The sequence below is a fragment of the Myotis yumanensis genome, unplaced genomic scaffold (assembly GCF_028538775.1).
Source record: "Myotis yumanensis isolate MYYU_CA2020_CCGP unplaced genomic scaffold, mMyoYum1.0.hap1 SCAF_5, whole genome shotgun sequence".
Taxonomy (NCBI): domain Eukaryota; kingdom Metazoa; phylum Chordata; class Mammalia; order Chiroptera; family Vespertilionidae; genus Myotis; species Myotis yumanensis.
In genome coordinates, this window is record NW_027223756.1 from 26,733,019 (window position 1) to 26,758,452 (window position 25,434).

Sequence of the window (25,434 nt, forward strand, 5' to 3'; positions counted from 1 at the left end):
GATTTCTCTGCTCCCCTTTACAGGTGGGTAAAATTGGAAGTTCACTTCTTGCCTGGCTCTGCTGCTTCTATAAGGCTACAATCTTCAAAGTCTAGGTCTTTCCCACTCATAACTAGGCAAGACTCTGGTCATGAAGAATGTCTATTACTTCAGGATATCTTCTGAAAGAAGTCCTTACTTGCTTTTATTTATGCTACTCTGTGAAAGGGTATGGAAATGAAGGGCACAGAAAAAACAAATACAGACATTCAGGGGCCCAGAGTTGTAAGGAAATATAGAGTTCATGGCTGGATCAGAGGTCAATGGGTGAGGTGTGTTGCTATAATTTACTAGTAGTACTTCAAAGCAGAGCAATTTAATCCTTTCTGTGTGTTCTCTGTAGCACCAACCTGGCTTTAAATAATGGTTTTAAAAAAGAAAAAAGTTATAGAATAAGATAAGAAAAAGTAGCCACACTGAATTTGCCTTCCTTCACCACTAAGGTGAAATACTAATAAAGATGGGGGAGGGTGGAGGAAGGGGAGGGACATAAAGTTTCAACAGCACAGAACATTAGGCTTAAGGTCACCAGAAGAATATCCATCAGCCAAAGCTCAGGTGAAGACATGAGGAAAACCCACTTGGAGGAACAATGAGATAGGCCAGGGCCCTCTACCTACCCTAAAGGAAAGCCCAAGCCAGGCTGAAGATGAACGCCAGGCTGCACTGCCCCACCCCAACCCAGCACATATGCTGGGGGAAGCTGCTTTCTGAGTGGCCAGAATCATGTAGAAATTACAATCCAGGCAGTGAAATTAGACTGGGGACAGAAGTGGATGTCCCTTTATACCAAAGGAAGTGAATTCAGAAGGGGGAAAATCCTAAAAGAAACATGACAGTGACAAGGGAAGAACCTCAGCATACTTCAGATTAACCAGGAATAAACTCCACTTCTTCCAGAGCCAGGATCAAATAGTAGAACCAGGAGGAACCTATTTGGGCATACAGGTCCACACTAAATAAAAAATTTAAGAATGCCAGAAAGTTGCATGGAATCATGTACAACACTACCCAATTTCGTAAGAGGATGACTCCAACAGCATTCAGAAAAAGAGTAGCAGAACAAGAACAACCTCTATCTACAGTGAATTTAACTATAAAGATTTATAAACTTCTCCGAGTCAGGTTTGGTTAAACAGAAAATAAAAAAGTTGACAAAATACTTGTTGGCATAAAATATGGAGACAAAAAAAAAAGCACTCTAAAAATATTCAGAAACACCTGTTCTGTACTCTAAATAAAATTCAGAAAAATATGGATGCTATTAAATAAGACATCAAATAAAAAAAGAAACAGACTGAAATAACAAAGGCAACAGCTGAAATGAAAACAGCTAAATAAGTAAAGTTAGTAAAGATGCTGAAAATATAATTACAAAATTAAAAATGTGCATTATAAACTAACAAAATCAACCAAAAAAAATTTAAATTAATGGCATGCCCATGGGGCACAAGTTTGATAATTTTTGCTAAAATGCAGAGAACTAGGAGAAAAACAAACATTAAAAAGGTGAAAATGACCATATATTTTTAAATTGAGAATTGCATAATAACAAACAAAAAGCTTGCTTTTCTCTAGAAAAATATATGTAAGAACTCCTTCATCAGACCCCAATATGTGCAAAAGAATGACTGGTGATATGTAAAAGTAATAAAAAGGGGGAACATTTCTCCTGATACGGTTATTGGTCAATCAAATAAGTATTTGAGGAAAAGGCGAGTTAGCTCCCATTTTGAATGAATAAATCCCAGATGGATTTTAAAGAACACAAAAAGGTTTGGTAATCCTGGAACGGGGAAGGTCTTTTAAGATATAACCCATCTAGGAAAAAAGACAGACTTCATAAAAGATTGGACTTCATAAAAAATATAAAATATTCACAAGACAAAACAAAAACAAAAGTACCATAATTAAAGTTCAAGATAAATGATAAGCTGGAAAAAAATATCGGTAACATAGCCTCCAAATATAAACAGATCTTAACACCCAAAGGTGACTACACCAATGGGAAAGCAGGCTAAGAACACTAACAGGCAATTCATGAAAGGAGAGCTGTAACTCAGCAAGAAACATGGGGAAAATGTCCAAACTCACCCAGATTTACAGATATGCTTCACCAAAAACGAGATTAATTTTAAAAATATATTTATAATTTACGTGCAAAAAAGTAATAGAAATGGCAAGGAAAATTTGGGAAGATCAATGAAGGGCCTTAAAAACATGTACATAACTTGACCCAGCAAGTCACCATCTTACAATGAACCCTAAGGAAATCACTAAATAAACATACGAAAATTAAAAATAGTAACAGCTAACATTTATTGACTAACGTGGAGGATCTAGACTCGGCAACCCACATGAATCTCTCCACGTAATCCTCACATTGTTATAGAGTCAGCAGCTATTATTATAGATAATGATATAGAAGACCAGACAGGTTTAAATAACTTGTGCAAAGTTGAACAGGTAGGCAGTGGAACTGCAACTTGTCTAACTCCAAAATGCATGCTCTTAACCTCTGCTATCTATCCTGCCCCAGTGGGGATGTTCATCTGAGTATGTTCTGGAATGATAAAGAATTGCAATCAGTCTATGTACCCAAGAATAGGGGACTGATTAAAACGTTATAGTACATCTATCTACCCAATACATGGCCAAAAAAGTCACACTCCTACAGAACTTGAATAACATCAGAAAACAGACACTCTGTACTATTACATGAGAAAGCCTGTTAAAAAGCAGTAAATATGCAGCATCATTCCAAATTTGAAAACATTTTTTCCGTTATAGGATATTATACTTAAAAGGTGATAGTGGTATGATAATGGTCAATAAAGATTATCTCTGGTCTGCAAGACTGTTATTTTCTTCTTTCTACTTCTTGTATATCTCCAACTTTCCTACTGTGACCACTTATAACTTTTAATCCAAAAATAAGTTACTTAAATATATACAGGAAGCGATTCCTGCAAGCATTGAACAAGCATATAGCTGATTTATATTTTTAAAATGTTAAGCTAAAATTTGGAAAGATTTATCTTTACTTAACATTCAAGGGGAAAGTACACCAGACAGTACATATACAGAAGTTACTCTTTTTCTAGGAATCTGCAAGCTTTCCTGAGTCCTTTTCACTCTTCAAAGACTAATGACCCCTTGCTATTCGGGAGGGGTCAAGGGTAGCTCTTGGTATGACACTAGCATGAGGCTCCGCTGCATTTGCTGTTAGACATTCTGGCAAGCTTTCTTAAGGAATCCCAACCAGTAAAAAGATGTTCTCCAAGCCCTGGCTGTCTTTCTCTTCCCAATTAAAGTCCCACAATGTATTAGAAGTACACAGAGTAAGCTCAAAGTGATCAAAGAAGTCTTTAATGTTAACCCATACTTTCAATAAAAAAATATACTATTCCACTTTTGAGAGACTCTGACAAATAATCCGAATCTTACACAGTGCCTGGGATGCAATAGGGCATCCAGTGAATACAGATTAAAGGAATAGTGAGTGAAGGGGTTGGTTCACACTTGGCCCAGCTATCGCAGGGAGGGGTTTGGGAGTATAGGAGCCATATTTATATTATACCCTTGGCTAACCCACTCTAGTACAGTGCCAAGAATTGATGAAGCTGAGAGCCTGTTCACAGAAGGGAGTGGAGGCAGGGCTTGGCCTTAGGTCTGGAGTCTCACTGGCCAACTGGGTGATTTCTCAAGTCTAAAGCCACACTAACGGGTAGTGAGAATCACAGATACCATTCTCCACTTGTTTGTTTTTAAATCATCACCTGAAGATACGTTTTTATTGATTTTTAGATAGAGAGGAAGGGAGAGAAAAAGAGAGAGGGAAATATCGATGTGAGAGAGAAACATTGACTGGTTGCTTCCCCTACACACCACAACTAGGAATCAAATTAGCAGCTTAGGGATGTGCCCTGAACAGTAATCGAACCCACAACCTTTTTTGGTGTACTGGATGATGCTCCAACCAGCTGAGCCACCTGGCCAGGGCTCCACTTTTTTTTAATTTTTATTTCATTTTTCAATTTCTGTTTATATTCAATATTATTTTTGTATTCCATTTTTATTAGATCTTGCACTGGGTTCATTTCTGAGCTCTGGCTGAGCCTCAGTTTGGATTCTAGTCTATCTGCAATGTCCTCCTGGCAGAGGCAGCAGGCCTCATGACTTTCAGCTGCTAGTTATTAGTTTTTCATGACAATTCTCAGATGTCCATGATCATTTTGTCTGTCCCTGGGAAAACTAAGGAAGAAAAAAGGACAGATATCTTGCTGGAGGGCCACAAATAGAAGTGATAAAAACATCTTTTCCCACCACTCTTTGCTTAGCACAACTGAGCTAAGGTGTCTCTCTTTTAGATTAGCAAACCCATCTAAATCTCATATTTCATTAGTGTTGCCCGACAGAAAAATCTGTCATCTTTGAAATATCTCAGCCCCTCCTGCTTCCTTGTATCCAGTTGGTTAAAAAATCATGTTGATTCTCTCTCTCCAATCATTTTGAGCCTGTCTTTTTCCCTGACCTCAGAGCAGCTATTTGGTTCAGCCCTTGATGGGGCGTGCTCTGCCTACTATGTTGCAACTGTCTTCTTCCTCCAGGTCTTTCCATGATCAAATATATGCTCCATATTGCTGCCAGTGTTACCCTCTTCAATCAGCATCTGATCTAGTTAACACCTGTGTCAAAAATACTTTTGCTATCACCCACCAGCCATTTCAGGAAAGCACTCCTCCATAATTCTGTTAGTAATCCTGCTCAGTCCACAAGGTCCTGTGGACTAACCCCCTACCCAGCCTATCCTTCTACCACCCTCACAGAGGTAACTCAGGACCACCAGAAATAGGCACAGGATCCAGGCCATCTGGATCCATCTGCTGCAGGTCATGTGACTCGTCTGAGATTGTGAAATGAATCATGTGACAGACTGGCCCTATACTGATCAAAGTCCGCCCTGGGACCTTCTGCCAAAACTGTCAAAAAAGACACTCCCTTCTCAGTGATGTAAGCTCCAAGGACTGCTGAGACAGGACTATCTGGAACATTCCAATGATGAAAACAGCCAATACCAAGACAAGCAGAGGTCACAGATAATGAAAGCCAGAGAAATGAGTAGGAAGGGCTCCCACAAATGTAAAGATATCACTGGAACCACCAGACCCTACTGCCATATTGGCCTTACCAACTATGTGAGCAAATAAATGCCTTTTATTTTCCCTTTCAACTATTCTGAATTGCCTTCTTGACACTTTTGTGTGTAATAAAGTCCTAACACACCCAACTCCACTACTTAGAAACTTTTAACATCTTATTTCCTACAGAGAAAACAAACTCCTTAGCAAAGTATTCAAGTTCTTCAGCAAAAGGGGCCATCTCAGCTTTTCAGCTTTAACATTCCTGTCCAGCCTGAATACTTCCAATATTAAAATAATAAAATCATTACTCTCTGGTATAGCCACCACAGACCCTGATTTCTGCCCCTATGCCATTGCTCAGACTTCCTGATTCTGAATTATTCTTTTATTCTCTCCTTCACTACTGAGTCTTCCAGACCCAGCTCATATTAGGCACCAGGATCGTATTTTACACCATAGTTTTCACATGGATGCGTATCTCCCTCCTACTGGACACTTTGCAGACAAGGAATGACTCTTTCTACAGTTTCATCCCTAGCACTTGACCATCTGCTTCCAAGAGCAGAAGCTCCACAACTGTTTGCAGCACTGCTCACAAATGAAAGACCGAGGACTGATACCTGTTAGACCAGGGGTGGGCAAACTTTTTGACTCGAGGGCCACAATGGGTTCTTAAACTGGACCAGAGGGCCGGAACAAAAGCATGGATGGAGTGTTTGTGTGAACTAATATAAATTCAAAGTAAACATCATTACATAAAAGGGTACAGTCTTTTTTTTTATATAGTTTTATTCATTTCAAACTGGCCGGATCCGGCCCGCGGGCCGTAGTTTGCCTGCGGCTGTGTTAGACTCTTAATTCTGCCTTACATTAGAATTTTTTGAAAGTTAACATTATCACCATACAACCTAGTAATTGTATTCTTGGGCATTTATCCCACTGAAACAAATTAATGTTCATATAAAAAACTGTATACGAATGTTTTATAGCAGCTTTATTTGACATTTCCCCAGATGGGAAACAACCCAGATGTCCTTCATCAAGTGAATGGTTAAACAAACTGTGGTGTATCTATATAATGGAATACTACTCAGCAATTAAAAAAAAAACCTATTGATATAAATCTGAAAGGAATTATGCTGATTGAAAAAAAGCCAATCCCAAAAGATTACGTATTATATGATTCCATTTATATGATTATCATGAAATGACATCATTACAGAAATGGAGAGCAGATCAGTGGTTGCCAGGTGTTAAGCATGGGGGTGAGATGAGGGTGAGGCAGATGGGTATTGCCATGAAAGGGCATCACAATGGCTCCTCATGGTGATGGAACTGCTCTGCATCTCAACTGGATCAATATCCTGGTTGTGATACTGCACTACAGCCCCGCAAGTTGTTACTATTGGCGGAAAGTGGGTAAAGGCACACAGGGTTTCTCTAAATTATTTCTTACAACTGCATGTGAATCTATAATTATCTCAAAATAAACAGTTAATTTTTAAAAATAAACTAACCATATCCCAAATCTGAACCAAAAAACAGATTCCCAAGGAGTACTTTAAAATAATCATAGTAAAAGATCTCATTGTGACTAGCAATATAGTAGAATTTTGCCTACAAGAAGCAAGGAGCTCTCTGGAAAAGAGGTAGAGAGTTGTTCTCGTCAACATGAGAGAGGAGAATTCTTTATGTACGAAAACTATTTTCAGAAACTGGAATGGCAAATGAAATGTCAAATACTAACAAGAGAAGTGCCCCTGCCCAGAACCCTGAGCAGGGCCCCTGAGTGACAGTCCATCTCTCCAGGCACATGGCTGGGCCTCCATGGGGATGAAAAACAGCCACTGATGGGTGCAATCTGATCTGTTTGCCATTTAGGTCCATGTGACTCACTGAGGCTGGTGCATTCATATCTAAAAATACAGAAAATCTGCAGCCTAGGCAAATTTGGCTCATTGGCTCATGGGTTTTTGATTCAAACATTGCACATTCTGAGATAGTAGCTTTATATTTATATGGGCCAGCTGCAAAAGAGGTTCTGCTGCTCAAATGAGAGACTAGGCTGAAATCTACAAGCAAAGAGAATCAGAACTATCTGCTTATATACATTTTATCTGGGCACCACATGACCCCTTCTCTTTAACAGGGAACATGAGACCAGAGGTCCTTTGTAGGCTAGAGGAATATCTTTCCTCAGGCCTTGGGTGTGCCCCACTAAATGCCTGTCTCCAAACAGGACAGAGGGAGTCAGGAGCTATTAAAGACAGAGTAGGGTGTGGTGGTCACATGAGCCACCTAGTGCCACTGGGACTGGCAGTGGCCAAGTCTACAAATAGAGAGGGTGTGGTGTCTTGGACCTGCCATTTTTTTCGTCTAGTCCCACTCACTACCCCTTCCAATGATTCCCGCAGCCATGACAATGGTGAGGGAGGCAGCTTATTTCTGGGAGTTACCTCTTGGAACAACCTGATTCCTTCCCTATGGGCTGTCCATATTCAGGGACCTGGTGACTTTTCAGGGGCCTGTCTGGCAGAGCCAGAGCTGCACTCACCCATCAGGACACTCAGCAACTTCTGCACTCTGGAATTGACCCCCACGATTCGGTAGAGCCCCTGCTCATTAATACCTGAGAAGAGAAACAGTGATGATTTAATTAGAGGTACATCAAAACACAAGTCAAGCCAACCCAGCCAAAAGCACTGTTTTCATTTTCTCATTCCTTCTAAAAGCCTCTCTAATTAAAGTCCCCTGTCACTCAGCTCTGCTCTTAGCGAAGGAGTGAGATTGGTACAGCTGTCTAGGATTTCACGGGTGTGCTGCACACTTCAGCCCTCAAGTTAGTTCAGTCATCAGAGGGGAAAGGAACCTTCCTCTTCTGTTGCCAAAAGCAGCATCTGAAGAGTTTTGAAAGACGCAAAATACATACTTTTAAATAGATCATAAGTTAACCAATTTTTTAATTTAAAAAGCCAAAAATGACATGATAAAAAATTCATACTTCACAATTTATTTTCACAGAGAGAATGAAAATATTGAGCTGTAAGGCAAAGACATTTTTAATTTTGGAGAATGTTTGCCAAGACTGAGAAATTAGAAAACCCATTCTTTTGTAATGTAAATATTCATTATATAATAAAAAAAAAAAGGACCACCTTCATTCAACCCAAGGAAATGTGCAAGTGAACTAGAAGGGGTTTACCTTCAAACACCCAAACAAAGAACCCAAAACTAACCCACCTCAGTACTTTGTTCACATAAATACAAAGATGAGATCACCACTGTATCATTTACCAAAGGGGACGATTCAGACCAAGTGATGTAAAATGACTTTTCCCCTGTTAGTCCTAGGCCCATCATATTTGATACCTTTCTCCCACTTCCTGTTTTATCTCAAGGTCCATTTTCAACCACTAGCCAAAGAGAACTTCTCAAAATGTAAATCAGTTCAAACCATGTCTTTTCTTATAAACCTTCCAGTAGCTTCCCATTGCATTTAGATCACAATCAAACCTTACTGTGCCTACAAGGTCCTACATGATTGAGCTCAGGCCTATCCCTGACCCTAGCATCAACCATTCCACTCCGCTCCAGCCACACCGGCCTTCCTGTTACTCCAGCAAATCAAGCTCAGGCCCCCAGTCACAGCCTTTTCTCCACCTGCAACCCTCCTTTCCTAGATTTTTTCATCATTCAGGTCTCAGCTTAAACACAACCTCTTTAATGCATCCCATACCAACACTATTGGCCAGGACCTGGCCCTGTTTTTTTTTTTTTCTTTATAGCAGTTAATATCTAAAATTATCTTTATTGGGTTTCTTGTCTATCTTTCTCCCCCCACCTACAATGTAAACTCATAGTACAGTGATTCTGTCTTCCTCACCATTGTATCACCAACACCCAGATCAGTATATGATACGTGATAGAATAGAATGAATAATATAGTGAATTATACTCTGATAGTATAATTTGGAGTCAAAACAAAATTTCCTGAAAGAAATGTGGGAAAATGCTGATTCTACAACACCTATCTAGAAATGGAACTCATGAATAAAAGCAAGTGGTCTGGAATGAGGGGCCTCCACAACTAAAACAGATCTATAAAAGCATGGCATGATCCCGCATGGTTCATGGCTAGGAGACGCTGGTCAAAAACTAAGGAATGGGCCCCCGGTTACTCAGTAGCAGAACCATTATTCAGTGATATGGTGGCTTGAAGGGCTTCTCCTTTCTGAAGTGTTATCTCTTTCTTTTGTCCTTGTGCTTTCCTGGAATTTGACACAATCCCGACTCCCATTGGGCAATGATTAATGAACCCCAGAGAGCATGGGAGGTCTGGTCATCCCTGGTCACCACAAATATGTATGTACATACATGCACTGCAGTAAGGAAATAGCCACTTCCTTCATGCATTTATATAAAAATGGCTTTTAACTCACTGTCTTTATGTCCTCTTGGTGCTAAATAAAAACTTTCTCAGAAGTTAAAACATCATTTTCGGAAGCAGAAGCTAAGAGACCAATCCAGTTGGTGACCCTCCTCTTCCTCACCACTTATCCTGTATATTTTCTGGCTTCACATCAGAAAGAGTCATCCTCCTGAGCTATGGGTATGCATTTATCACACTCTCTGTGAAGGGTTTTAAATGATTAGGTTTCTCTCTTTGTTCTGGCTGCTGAAAACTGAGCAACAGACAGGTGGCCCACCGCAGGCAAGTATATGAAGGTGTCTGGGGAGCAGAGAGGAGGGGGGTTCTGTTTTGAACTCACTTTTGGCTCCACATCTATGCCTCTACTTTTGTTAACCCTGGAGCTCTTATATCTGATTCTTTTATTTTTAACCATCTGTATGCCATAAGTGTCTACAGACACAAGCGGCGGACCTTTATAAATTAAATTCAAAATATTGTGGCAATTAACTGGTTAAATAAAAAGATTTCAAAATGCCTGTTGAAAAATTATCTTAGTTATACCTACTTTTAAAAACTTAGAAACTGCAGTTGTGGAAAACAGATAAATCAAAAGAAGAAGGCAAAAACAGCAGAGAGACTCACTGACAACATAAAGATAGCTGGGTAGGCACGACTCTCCCCTCTCCCCGCCACCCCCAGAATGGGTTCATGCTTGGCAGGCTGTTTTAGAACCTGCACTTTTCACTTACTACATATAACCAAAACCTTGGGTGTCAATAAATATATTTCCACTGCATTTTTAGTGATCCAGAGTTTTTTACTGCATGAAAGTAGCACTGTTGATTTAACCAAATTTTGAGACATTTGGCCAGTTTCTGATTTTTAATCTTAACAACACCTTTCTGTAAACATCCTTATAACTCAACCTGGCCCATGTCCTTATTTCCTCAAGATCCACTCCCAAAGCCGAAACCGGTTTGGCTCAGTGGATAGAGCGTCGGCCTGCGGACTGAAGGGTCCCAGGTTCGATTCCGGTCGAGGGCATGTACCTGGGTTGCGGGCACATCCCCAGTAGGAGATGTGGAGGAGGCAGCTAATCGATGTTTCTCTCTCATCGATGTTTCTAACTCTCTATCTCTCTCCCTTCCTCTCTGTAAAAAATCAATAAAATATATTAAAAAAAAAAAAAAAAGATCCACTCCCAAAAATGTCACTTTATATTCTCTGGTTATATTTTACACTAGAGGCCCGGTGCACAAAATTCATGCACTGGGGGGGGGGGGGGGGGGGGGTCCCTCAGCCCAGCCTGAACCCTCTCCAATCTGGGACCCCTTGGGGGTCCCTCTCACAATCCAGGACTTCTGGCTCCCAACCGCTTGCCTGCCTGCCTGCCTGATTGTCCCTAACCGCTTCTGCCTGCCAGCCTGATCAGCCCCTAACCATAACTCTGCCGTTCGATTGACGCCTAACTGCTCCCCTATGGGCCTGATGGCCCCAAACTGCCCTCCCTACAGGCCTGGTTGCCCCCAAAATGCCCTCCCGTGCAGGCCTGTTCCCCCCCAACTGCCCTCCCCTGCAGACCTGGTCACCCCCAACTGCCCTCCCCTGCAGGCCTGGTTGCCCTCAACTGCCCTCCCCTGCAGGCCTGGTTGCCCTCAACTGCCCTCCCCTGCTGGCCATCTTGTGGCGGCCATCTTGTGACCACATGGGGGCAGCCATTTTGTGTGAGGGTGTGGCAGTCAATTTGCATAATACCTCTTTATTATATAGGATTATCCTTGCAAACTGCCTTAATTCTTTATTGAAGAAAGGTATAGTAGAAATAAGCAAACATTTTAAAATGTTAGTACATCTAATCTAATAAAAGAGAAACACGCAAATTGACCATACCTCCACGACACCCACAAGCCATGCCCACCAGCCAATCAGGAGTGAATATTCAAATTAGCCCAACGAAGATGGCGGCGGCCACAGAGCTGGAGCAAGCAGGAGGCTTAGGTTGCCCCCGGTGATGGAGGAAACCAAGCTTCCCACCTGCCTTGTCAGCCCTGAGCTCCGCTCAAGGCTACAAAGTTTCAATTATAGAAGATAAATAAATCCCAGATACCTGCTTCCAGCCCATGGCCATGGCCAGCCTGACAATGGCCATCAGCCCCTCACCCAGGCTGGCCAGGCACCCCAGTGGGACCCCCACCCTAATCCAGGACACCCTTCAGGGCAAAGCAGCCAGCCCCCACCCGTGCACCTGGCCTCTATCCTATACAATAAAAGGGTAATATGCAAATTGACCCTAACAGCAGAAAGACTGGGAATGACTGGTCACTATGGCACACACTGACCACCAGGGGGCAGATGCTCAATGCAGGAGCTGTCCCCTGGTGGTCAGTGGGCTCCCACAGGGGGAGCTCTGCTCAGCCACAAGCCAGGCTGACGGCTGCCAGTACAGCAGCACTAAGGATGTCCAACTACAGCTTAGGCCTGCTCCCTGCTGGCAAGTGGACATCCCCCGAGGGCTCCCGGGCTGCCAGAGGGATGTCTGCCAGCTTAGGCCCGATCCCCCAGGGAGCGGGCCTAAGCCAGCAGGTGGACATCCCCCGAGGGGTCCCAGACTGTGAGAGGGCACAGGCTGGGCTGAGGGACCCCGCCCTCCCTGAGTGCATAAATTTTTGTGCACTGGGCCTCTAGTATTAAAATAACTAAGTTGGATAGAAGACTTTTTGACTGGATACATAGGAGTACAGGCTTTTAAGGTTAATTTTTTTTTTCTCTCCCTCTACTCAATGCTTTATAGCCTTTATGAAGATGCCTATATTTCTCAACTGGCAAGAATTATGGCTCCTGCTTTAAGTGGTAGAACTTCTTCCAAACAAATAAAAAGGGCTGGTGGGTTGAGAGGCTGTAGAAAAAATAAGATGCACAACTTTGACAATGGCTCATATCAAGCCTAGTGGGAAGACAGTTATCAGCTTTTGTAAGGGACTCAACAGATCAATGCACTCAAAGCTCCAAACTTTGTGGCCACCTCAGAAGTAGGGATGGAGACCATTGGGATGAAACAACTTTCCTGATCTCAAAACCCTGTTCCTCTGGACCCAGGAAAGGTCAATGTGTGATAGGCAGGGCTGACCACAGTGCCACTGCAGGAACCTAGGGGCCTGGACATTTCTTTCTGCCTGCATGGTCCCCAGCAACAAGCTACCCAGAGTAGGTTCTTAACCCGGGGTCCATGGGCATTAAGAGGTCCACTACAGAATTCAGGGTGTCTATGAACTGAGGAACACAATTACAGCTTTATTTTCACTAACTTCTAACTGAAAATTAAGCATTTCCCTTCCATCTACACTAATAAAAGAGAAACATGGTAATTGGCGTACAACCACTACCCTTCCCATTGGCTAATCAGCATATCCTTATGCAAATTAACTGTCAGCCAAGATGGCGGCCGGCAGCCAGGCAGCTGGAAGCGAACATGAGGCTTGCTTGTTTCAGTGAAGGTTGACTCCAACGTTCCCCGCCTAAGCTGCCGGCCTCTGAGCTGGCAGTTTGAAACATTCTAAAAAATGTAGGCCGGGATCTCAGAGCTGAAGTTATACATTGTTTCGATTATAGAACCGAAACAAACAAGATACCTGCTCTCAGAGCTAGAGCCAGAGCTAAAGCTGGCCCAGAATAAAATTTTAAAAAAAGGAGCCGTTGGGAGCTTCAATCAACAACCGCCAGCCTGAAAGCAGCCCTCAGCCCCTCACCCAGACTGGCCAGGCACCCCAGTGGGGACCCCCACCCTGAAGGGTGTGTGACCAGCTGCAAACAGCCATCATCCCCTCATCCAGGCTGGCCAGGCACCCCAGGGGGGGACCTCCACCCTGATCCAGGACACCCTTCAGGGCAAACCAGCCGGCCTCCAGGCCTCTATCCTATATAGTAAAAGGGTAATATGCCTCCCAGCACCGGGATCAGCGGAGCCGCGAGGCCTCCTGGCACCGGATCAGTGTGACAGGGGGCAGCGCCCAAACCCCCTGATCGGCCCTGCTCTGTGTGTGACAGGGTGTGGCACCCCAACCCCCCCCCCCCCACCACCACCACAGGCCCTGCTCTGCGTGTGACAGGGTAGAGCCATAACCTCCCCATCGGCCCTGCCCTGAGTGTGACAGTGGCTGCGCCCCAACCCCCTGATCGGCCCTGCTCTGTGTGTGACAGGGTGCGGCGCCCCAACTCCCACCCCCCCACGGTCCCTGCTCCGTGTGTGACAGGGTGCGGCGCCCCAACTCCCCGCCCCCCTCCCCCCCGCCCCACAGGCCCTGCTCTGTGTGTGACAGGGTAGAACCATAACCTCCCCATCGGCCCTGCCCTGAGTGTGACAGTGGCGGCGCCCCAACCCCCTGATCGGCCCTGCTCTGTGTGTGACAGGAGGTGGTGCCCCAACTCCCCTATCGGCCCTACTCTGTGAGTGACAGAGGGGAGCTCCTCAACCCCCTGATGGTCCCTGCTCTGTGTGTGACAGGGGGGAGCTCCCCAACCCCCTGATGGGCCCTGCTCTGTGGGTGATAGGGTACGGAGCCCCAACCCCCCTGATGGGCCCTGCTCTGTGCATGACAGGGGGCAGCGCCCCAACCCTCTGATCCGCCCTGCTCTGTGTGTGACAGGGGGCAGTGCCCCAACTCCCCTATCGGCCCTACTCTGTGAGTGAGAGGGGGGAGCTCCTCAACCCCCTGTTGGACCCTGCTCTGTGTGTGACAGGGGGCGGCGCCCCAACTCCCCAATCGGCCCTGCTCTGAGCCCGACCAGGGGCTGCACCCAGGGATTGGGCCTGCCCTCTGCCACCCAGGAGCAGGCCTAAGCCAGCAGGTCATTATCTCCCGAGGCGTCCCAGACTGGGAGAGGGCACAGGATGAGCTGAGGGACCCCCTTATCCCCCGAGTGCACAAATTTTTGTGCACCGGGCCTCTAGTTACAATATAAGAAACAAATTACAGTAGATTTAGCAATACCTGCAATTTGGTCAGAAGTCATAGATGTTTTCATAACATATTACAATTGTTATAGACACCTTGAAATATTTCTGAATGGAGCAACTTGTCAACCCACCACTTTAACTTATTTACAGTGTCAACAAAGAAACACTTATTATTGCAGCACAACACATACTATTAGTACTTCAATAATTGAACTTCAGTAGTTGGTTTCCTTTTAATCCCAAGTATTTGATATGTATGCATTTAAAGCTTTCTCCAGATCAAAGACATCAATGACACCAAACTGGTTGAGAGTCTCTGCTTCAGGGCAACACAACTCATAGAAACCCACTGGCCATGGGACTTGGGGGTTCATGAGTCACTTAAAATCGGAAATCAGCAGGTAGCAGGTCTCAGGTCTGACACCTCCCCAGATGTGTGACCTTCGCTGAGAACAATGCCATCTGCTGAACTACTTACCTCTGGTTTCCACAGCGTGGATGCATTTCCTGATTATGCTGAAGCCAATGCTGTCCAACTGTGCAGCTGAAAGAAGAAGAGAACAGAGTTCAAGTTGCTGGCCATGCAAATCAACCTTGGGACAAGGCATGACCAACCCAAGATGACTCAGTCCCATGGTGTGGCCACATATCCTTTTAATTTTTCCCACAAAAGGCATGGGAATAATATTTTTTAAAGCTGTTATTCACTGAGAGCATACCACATGCTGGGTACAGTTCTAAGTATTTTGTGTATATTATCTCATTTAATTTTCACAGTAACTCTGCAAGGTTATCTAGTATCATCAATGTATAGTTGAAGAAATTGTAGCATACAGTGATGAGCACCATACCAAAGGAATAACGAGGCATCCTTTAAATTGTTTGGTTAATATCAGGAGCTGGAGGACTGTTTGTTGGTCTCCTTCAAAAAGCATAAATGTTGGAGAAGTGATTGACATAGATTATTTCATTTTTTTCCTAGCAAGTCCTTTAGGCTCATCCTATCATTAGCCTCATATTACAGATGAAGAAACTGAGATTTGGCAAAAGCTAGGTATCTTGACCAAAGTTGCAGGTCTAATATGTGGGAGACTCACCCCAGAACCCGTATGACCAACTGCCTTAAATGTGACCCTGAGTTAAAGAGAGAAATAAACTGCTCAGGTTACTAGAAGGAGAAAAAAATGACCCAGAAGGAAATTAAAACAGCCGAGAACAGAGAAGCCACCTGAGGCAGAAGAACTAAGGCAATAATAAGTAGAGTCAGCCTCTGTGTGCTCTGTGTGGTAACTCAATAGGTGGTGACCGTGTTTTCCATCTGCTCCCAAACCCACTAATGTCACTCAGAAAACAGATGATCCACAGTTAGCAACGTTTCCCACAGCACAGAACTAATTCCCACCCTGACAACGAAGCGGGAAACCCACCAAAATTCATCCCCACACGCTGGTTACCCAGTAATAAGATGCGTGTGGTCATTTTTAAGAATGGGTTCATCTTTGACCTCCTTAGGATATCAGGACAAAACATTCTACAAATGAATGTTCAGAATAGAGAGGGAAATGGCAGAAGGTAGGAAGGTGAGTATTTATAAATGATTTGTCATCATCCCAGGGCAAGAAATAAACTTGTACACTCTGAGCACTGAGAGAACTGGAACTCATCTTGGATCTAATCCAAATGGAATCTTTCTCCAATTCTTAATGTCTATGAGTAAACTTAGATCCAATGAAGATAAAAGTCCTTTTAAAAAAAAATCACTGAGAAGTCTCCAAATCAAACTAGAAAGGAATGCTAATTTCTCCAAACTTCTCTTCCCAAAGGGAAATAGCTCTTGTTCTTACATGTATGCTTGGTGCTTAGTGGTACTTATTATAGACACACTTGGTCTCTAGGATAGTAAGTAAAGTACTAGAAAAGGAGGAAAAGAGTGCTTTTCTACCTGGAGACCAACTGGCATACAAAACCATTGCTCTTACATTCCCTTAAAGCTGTAAAAAGCCTACTAAGCCAATCCCTTGCTTTTTCTAGTATTAACCAAGTATTTACTTTGCAAATTGTGTTATATTGGGCTTTCAGACTGGAAGCTGGAAGCCAGATCAAAATTATTTTTCCAAGTGAAACTCAATTAACTCATGCCATGGACATTTCCTAAACTTAATAACAAATTACAATACACAGGCCAAATAACTATTGGAACCTTGGGGAAGATTTTTTAAAATAGCTTCATTGAAATATAATTCACATATCACAGAGTTCACCCACAATTCATTAATTTCTAGCATATTAATAAAGTTATCAATCACCACTATCTAATTCTATAACATTTTCATTGCCCCCTACAGAGAACTCATACACATTAGCAGTCACTCTCTATTTCCCTCTTATTCCTGCCCCTAGAAACCACTAATATATTTTCTGTCTCTAGATTTTCCTATTCTGCACATGTTATGTAACTGGAACCATACTATATGTGGGTCTTCTGTGTCTAGCTTCTTTCATTTAATATTTATTTTCAAGATTTGTCTCTGCTGTAGCATCAATACTTCATTCTTTTAATGACGAAACTAGAGGCCTGATGCATGAAATTCGTGCAAGGGCCTTGGCCCCAGCCCCTATCGCCAGGGGCCTCTGCCACCTCTGCCGCAACAACCACCCAACACCCTGGCCAGGGCCCTCTGCCACTGTCTCCACCCTGCTGTGGCTTTATCCGGAAGGAAGGACATCTGGTCTAATTAGCATATTACGCTTTTATTATTATAAATACTATTCTATTGTCTCAGCCATGGGCAAACTACGGCCCGCGGGCCGATCCGGCCCATTTGAAATGAATAAAACTAAAAAAAAAAAAAGACCGTACCCTTTTATGTAATGACGTTTACTTTGAATTTATATTAGTTCACACAAACACTCCATCCATGCTTTTGTTCCGGCCCTCCGGTCCAGTTTAAGAACCCATTGTGGCCCTCGAGTCAAAAAGTTTGCCCACCCCTGGTCTAGATAGACCAAATTTCATGTATCCATTCATCAGCTGCTGCTTCCCCTTTGGGCTATTATGAATAAATGCTGCTAGGAACATCTGTGTACAAGTCTCTGTGTGGGCATACTTTCATTTCTCTTCAGTATATGCCTAGGAGTGTAATTGCTGGGTTGTTTGGTGACTCTATGCTTAACTTTTTTGAGAAACTGCCAAACTGCTTTCTAAAGCACTGCACCATTTACAATCCCACCGGCAATGAATGAGGGTTCTAATTTCTCCACTCCTTGCCAACATTTGTTATTGTCTTTTTTATTATAGCCATTCTAGTGAGTGTGAAGTGGTACCTCATTGTGGCTTTGACTTCATTTCCCTGATGACTAAGGATCCTGGGCATCCTTTCGGGTGCAGGGGAGGTTTTTCTTTTTTACAGTAGTTAGAACAGAGCCTACTAGAATGTATTTGTCAGAGGGGAAATTACTTTTTATACTTGAGGTTTCCAAAATGTTCATAACTGACTCAACAGTCAGTTGAAGCCTTTTAGTTCTTCCTTTGAGAGGTTCTTAAGAGTATCCTTGCATAGGGATGAGAGCCATAGAAGTCTGGGAGAGAACTGTCATTTTGCATAGTGTTCTGTGAGCAGCTAAGGCTGATTCCAAACTTGAATGTTTTAAGAGTAGGTTTGTGAACACGGCATCAATGAACTTCTGTTCAGAAAAATGGTTATTTTGTTTCTTTACCCCATGAACACTGACTAAAGTTTTGAAAATTAGAAATAACCTGGTAGCTGGCAGTGATGAGCCCAGTCGCAAGAAGATACGTACTCAAAAAGCCATCAGCACGAGTAGCTGAAGAAATGACAGAGCTAGACAGAGCCTTACAGAGGCAAATTAGTCCCTGAGTCTTTTCATGTGGAACTGTAGGAAGCAAGATTCTTTCCTCGGTAAGTAACAGGTAATGGAAAAGAATACAATAGAACCTTCCAAGTACATTGCCAAAAAATTAAATTCCACTAACCTACATTAACTACAATTACTTCTTTTGGAAATCGGCAAAGCAAGGCCCCCCGAAATGTTCATCCTTTGATTTTCCCAGCATCAGAAGTTCTCCAATTTGTTCTAAACCAGCAAACTCCTTCTTTAAATAATCTTACACAGATGTTAAACACAAAGGCCTTACACATTATGCAGGTAATGTAGTATTCATTGGTATATATTAGTATTCAATGTATATATTGCTTACATATTGCAAAGTCAAACATTAAGAGCTCTGTTGGCCTATAATGTTGCATAGTGCTGATAATTATTGCAGTTATAAACAAATAAAAATGTATTAAAAAATGGAATGCATGTCAAACCACTGTGCCCAACAAGAAACTCATGAAGTACAACTTTGCCTCCATCGCTCTAGCTCTTTAAGCTGGAACTGCTATAAGGGACATAACTGCGTGCGGCCCCACACTTCCCTGCATCTCTGTCTCTCCATCTGTGCCTATTACTCTCTCACAGGTTTGACTTCTACTCTCATCAACCCCAGTTTCCTGCTGACGTCATGATTAGGTTACAAATGATTAACAACTGCTTTATTTAACGTGTCCTGAGTACCACTAATATGATAGGGACTACAGTGCATACATTAGCAGATCATTCGTCCTGATCTCTGCCTAGCAGGTTCCTAATCGAAGTTAATTGAGATCTCCTACTCTGAAAATCGAGTCCCCACTAAAAGGTTTAGGACAGGATCACTGCCAAACAGTTGCTAATGACAGAAAAAGTCTGAGCAGCCTGACAGATGGAAGCGGTTCTTCTTAATCCCCTCAAGCAGGTGATTCAGCTCTTTCACTGAGCCAAGGCTCAGGAAAGGTCAGGGATTTATTTGCAATTTCTGTATCCTTATAATCTCTAGAAATAATCTCTCATTAAATATCTACTAGACTTGCATTATTCCCTTAATTTGACTTGCGATGAGTTGTTGCAGGAACTGTGACTCCTACGCCCGCCTGACATCCACTGTCTTACGGTCAAGGCTTATCTTTCATCCTCAGCCTCAGAGTCAGCTCTGCCTAGGTTTACGCACAGGGCAACCCAAACAGCTGCCATATAATGACTATTCAGAGCGCTTGCACCAAATACCCAGGTTGACCCGCCAAGTTAGAAACATGTCATCCTCTTAACTTTCATTTCAACTTTTGAAGCCTTGTTTCTTTGTATCCTTTTAAAGAAAGGAAAGGGCCCAGGTCACACAAACCTATTTTCCAAAGTTCTATGGAGAACATGAGAATCCTGGAGAAATGGGCTGACCCTCAGTCAACAGGAGAGTCTTAGGGCACAAGTGGGAGGAGGATGCCGGCCAGACTACTGGGGTTTGTGCTATATGTCTAGGGCAGTGGTTCTCAACCTTCTGGCCCTTTAAATACAGTTCCTCATGTTGTGACCCAACCATAAAATTATTTTTGTTGCTACTTCATAACTGTAATGTTGCTACTGTTATGAATCGTAATGTACATATCTGATATGCAGGATGGTCTTAGGCAACCCCTGTGAAAGGGTCGTTTGACCGCCAAAGGGGTTGCGACCCACAGGTTGAGAACCGCTGGTCTAGGGCAGTGGTCGGCAAACTGTGGCCCCCTGAGTGTGGCTCTTCCACAAAATACCACATGCGGGCGTGCACGTACAGTGCAATTGAAACTTCGTGGCCACACTCAAGGGGCCAAAGAGCCGCATGTGGCTCACGAGCCGCAGTTTGCCGACCACTGGTCTAGGGTAAGAACTCTGAGACTGGAGAGACAGGTTAAATCCAGAAAATGACTATTTTGCTGTTTACAAAAACTTAAATTATTTTCTTATCTAAAGGAAGGAGGCTGATGGGCCAGGTAGAGATGGCTTTTAGCATAAACACCACTGCCATGTTCTGCAGCTTCTAGTACCTCATGGTACCTCACTTGAGACACTTTTCCTGGTTCTTTACACCTTTAAAAAAATGAGGTGTGGCCCTGGCTGGTGTCTCAGTAGTTAGAGCATTGGCCCAAGCACCAGAGTGTCTTGGGTTCAATTCCCAGTTAAGGGCATGTACCTGGGTGGCAGGTCCCATCTGCAGCCCCGGTCTAGGTGCCCTCGCGCAGGAGGCAACCAATCAATGTGTCTCTCTCACATTCATGTCTCTCTCTCTCTCTCTCTCTCTCTCTCCCCCCATCACCTTCTCCTCCTCTTCCACTTCCTCCATCCCATCTCTCTCTCCTCCCTCCCTTCCACTCTCTCTAGAAATGAATGAAAAAAATGTCCTCAGGTGAGGATTAAAAAACAACAAAGAAATGTGTAGGTGATGGTAGAGGGTGAGAACTACAATAAAACCGTGAGCATGGCCCTTAGCACCTCCGTCTTTGTTACCTCTCATATCCAATGACCACCAAAACCCTCAATTTTATCTCTGGGTGTCTCTCAATTTTGTCTAGTTCTTTCCATCTTCACCACCACCACTCCAGTCCTGGCTTCCATCATCTGTTACCAGGATGGCTTCAATGACCTCCTGACTGGTTTCTTTACATCTTTTCTGGCTTCCTCCAATCTGTCCTCCACAGTGTAGCCCCCATGATCTTCACACAATCAGACCATGGCACTTCCCTGTTTAAAATCTCTCTATGGCACCCCACTGCTCTTGGGAGGATAACCCGAATCCTTAACATGACCCTCAGGACCCTTGTAGTCTAGCCCCAGTCTGCCTCTCCAGCCTTGCCTGATGCCTCTCCCCTAGATCTCAGCATCCCAACCTCACTGACTTTCGTCCAGAGCACCCAACTGGCCACACTTTCTCCCCAGCACAAGCTCTGAATTTCACCTAGAAGCCCCTTGACCCAAGTAACTCTGAATCCTCAGGTCTCCCCTAAGTATCAATTCCTCAAAAAAAGCCTTCCTGACCTTTCTATCTAGGTTAATGCCCCCATCATACACTAGAATACAGCACCATCAACCTGTCCATCAAAGTATATAGCACAATTTCAAGCTTACATTGAATTGTATAATCCTACAAAAAAATGTCTACCAAAAAAGGTATGCATCAATGAAGGCAATGGTGCGTGTACATCTTTATTTTATTCAGTACTATATCTCTGTCTTTCACGGCTTACTACATTGTTGGACAGGAAGAAGAAGCATCCCATTTTTCATTTTGTGTAATTTTTCATTCTGGGTGCATGGACAGGCAAATGGTGACTGACCGTGGGGAGAGATGCTGAGGGGCAGTGTGGTGTAATCGAAAACGACCTTTCAGATTCCAACTGATATCAACCCTCTGAGAGTAGGTGTGTTATTAAAGTTTCTGACCCTCAGCTTTTTCATCTTTTGTGTGGAAGCTATGGTTAAATAAAGAAATGAATGCCCTGATCTAACCATTTCCTTCCTTCCTTCCTGTATCAATAAAAAGAGGTACTACCACCAAGCAGTACAGCCCCAAAAATGAGTTCAAGAGAAAGGAAAAGCAAAAGCTGTGCAAGCCAAGACATGAGACAGAAGAGACAAAACCAAGTTTAGGTTTTCCTGGAACTTTTAGAAATCCTCTGCTTGTTCATCAAGGCATTATCATCACCAAGTTGTATGTGGTGGCATGAACCTTGGGCTGGCGAGGGGTAGTGGGTAGGGGTTCCTCCTTGTCATAGTAACAGGGTCATCTAAATAGTTGGATGGCCCTAAAGGTTGAGGAAGGCCCTAGAAAACAAGGGCATTCTCCCCTAGAGCTTAGTCTACCCAACAGATCTCACTCTTCAGGTCCAGGAGCCCCTTTTCTGAAAACCGCTGACCTACTGTTGCCCTACCCCAACCCTCAGTACTCAGAACACCAAGAAATTAGGCAAGAAGTGGCCAAATCAAGTTTGAACAGAAGGGGGCTTTCCATACCATAGACTGCCTGATGGACACATGGTCTGTGGACACACCCCAAGGTTACAGGCTCCCCCGGGAATTCTACCAGACCTTCAGGAGACAAATCCTTTGCAAAGCAGAGATGCTCATCGACTGAATTAGTCTCAACACCCAGTAGAATGGATTACCACTTTTCTGAAGCTGGTATTCAACAGGTTTTTCCCAGCCTGAAATTTTCCCCCAGAAAACTTATTCAATTTTTCTTTGATTTTTTTAAAAAATTATTTTTAAATTTTTTATGGGAGAAATGGAATTTGCTGGAAGTGCTGCATATCTGCATAAAAACATGAGAACTGAGAGGTAAAGGTAGTTGCTGCCCTATAGTTAACAGGATGGATATGGGAGTGTCTAGAGTTACTGCGAGCAGGCCACCATTATACGGACGTTTTATGGAAAGCTCCAGGGGCCTGTTCTCACCACAGAAATTTGCTCAATTTCCCAATGTGATTTGCTCTTTAGAGTCTGGCCTGCCTTGCTCCTTCTGAATTTAATCAATTTCAGTGCCATTAAAAGCCATGAAGAAAAACACCCACATGGAAATAAATATGAAATCCACCTGGAGGACAGATTTCCAATTGGCTCACACACCCAGAGTGCACATTCTCAATTATGTGGAACCCCAGAGTTGCTAGGACTCCCTGACCAGGGCCCCTAGGAAACTGTACTGAGCCTTCAGAAATTTCCAGTGGGGCCCAGGAAAGTTGGCCGATTGGTTCTGCATTGTCCCGGTGTAAATTCTCTACTTTGGGGATTCCCCATAGCTGATTTTTAATCCTGGATCAGCTCCCCAAGACCCTGTGCTCCATCCAACTCCAATGCCTACATACTGTGCTCTCAGACCAGTATGTATTCGGGGGATATGAACTCACGTTACTATTAACTGAAATCACACAGACACAAATGATATGTCTTGGAAAGAGAACAATAAGCTTTAAAAACAGGCAGGATCAGATAGAATCCTGTCTCTGCTACTCTCGGACTGGGTGTGATCTTAGGCAAGGTGCTTCACCTCCTGGAGACTCCCTTCCTCACCTGTATAGTGGGGATAACACATCTAGGTGTTGCAAGGATCAAATGAAATATACAGCAACTGTGACTTATTTGGTATTTAATAAATGGCCATTGCCAGTATTACCAATATGTTATTACTTCCTAATACTATACTCGAACTGTCCAGTTGATAAAAAACTTGTCATACTCAAATCCATGTTATCCTTACAATAATCCCAGGGGGTAAATATTGTTACCATTCTTACTAATAACTTCTTGCTGTGTTTCTACACTAATAAGTATAATGAAGGATAATACATTACCATTTATAGAATAAATTATAGCTTATTTGATTTTCCCAATATATCTGTTAGGTTTGGATAATGAGAAAAGCCAGGCTCATGATGTTAAGTGGTAACAACAAAGATAACTCACTAAGCAGACTGTGCTGCTCTGGGCTAAGCACTTAAACGCATCCTACCCTTCTCCCCCTCCCTATTTTGTAGGCAGGAAACCTCACCTTCAACAAGGTTAAGGAACTTCTGCAAGATGATGGCATTAGAGAGTGGTGGAACCAGGATTCTAGCTCCTGCTGACTTCTTAGCTCATCCTCTTCTACTTCCTTACTCTTCTGCCAAAATTCAGATGGCTGCTCAGTAAGGGACAGGGGCTGGGGATCACATTTTCTAGATTCTGCACTTTCTACTCCAGTAGCAGTCCTCAAATCCAGCAGACCAGAGAAGGAGGGGGCATGCTTATTGCACATCACATTCTGTGTGTCCTCCCAGGTGTTATGCTTCAGTAAGTGTGAGAATCACACTTCAGGTAGCACTGCACTATATACAAAGCAATTAAAATGTTATCACTAAAGATGAACGGTAATGACTGATGACTATTAATCAGTTGCTAATATCTATATCACATTCTCCATCTAATAACAATTCAACCAGTGCTATTATCTCATTATGTAATGTCGGCTTGTGCCACTGGTAGTATATCAAATGGTTCCAAGTGGTTCACAAAGAAATATTTATAATAGTTGTACACTTACTTTAATGAATATTGGAAACTTACTGGATTATCACACATAGCATGATATATTTCTTTTAAAATAAATTTAGGCTTAAAAAGGGTGAATTGATATAAAGAAAAATAGTAAATAAATAATAATACAGGTGGTATATGTAAAAAATTCATAAAGATGATACATAAATAAAACATTTGGGAGCTCCTGTCCTAACTTGTTCCAGACCAGGCACTACATTCAACCTGGATGAGAAGATAAGGTACGAGGGTACTACTAGCAAGCTGTCCTATTTCAATGCAGACACCCTTAACTCCCTGCTTTCTCAACATCCCACATCCAATCCACTAGCCAGTCCCATCAGTAATAACTTAAAAACGCATCTAGAATCCAACTACTTCTCACCACCTCCATTGCTGATACCTTGATCCAAGCCACCATCACCTTTTATTTGGACTATTACAATAAATAGCCTCTCAACTGTTTTGACTTTTGCCCCCAACAGTTTATTCTCTACCAGCAGCCAGAGTCATCTTTTAAAAATATACATTGGCTTATGTCACTTGCCTGATCACAATTCTCTAGGGACTTCTCATGACATTCAGAACACAATCTTACCCTTGACCATGGCCTCACAGGGGCTAGTCCTAGCCTACCTGACCACTGTCCCTCTGGCTTCCTCTCTGATATTTCTATAACACAGCTAGTTCATTTCCTCCACCTCAGGGCCTTTGCATGTGCTGGTCCCTGTACTAGTAATGCTCATCTGCCAGCTCCTGACATGCCTCCCTCCCCCTCCCTTTGTTCGGATTTCTCCTCAAATGTCACCTCTTCAGGGAGGCCTTCTCTGCTCCAGCTAGTCCTTCCCTCTCACTCTCTATCCCTTTGCTCTTCATTCTTCATTGCACTTTTCTCCACCTGAAAGTATAACCTTTGTTTACATGCTTACTGCTTGTTGTCAGTTTTTCTCAATAGTATAACT

General features: G+C 43.2%; 1 protein-coding gene across 5 annotated transcripts in view; it reads right to left on the minus strand.

Moving 5' to 3' along the window:
- ARHGAP26 (Rho GTPase activating protein 26) overlaps positions 1-25,434 on the minus strand; it is a 414,762-nt gene that overhangs the window by 165,348 nt on the left and 223,980 nt on the right. For all 5 annotated transcript variants that reach the window (XM_070414706.1, XM_070414707.1, XM_070414705.1 and 2 more), the window contains exons 13-14: positions 15,027-15,092; positions 7,738-7,812 (exon numbers count right to left, since the gene is read on the minus strand). In XM_070414706.1, coding sequence (XP_070270807.1) covers positions 7,738-7,812; positions 15,027-15,092 — 141 coding nt within the window. The remainder of the gene's footprint in view (positions 1-7,737; positions 7,813-15,026; positions 15,093-25,434) is intronic.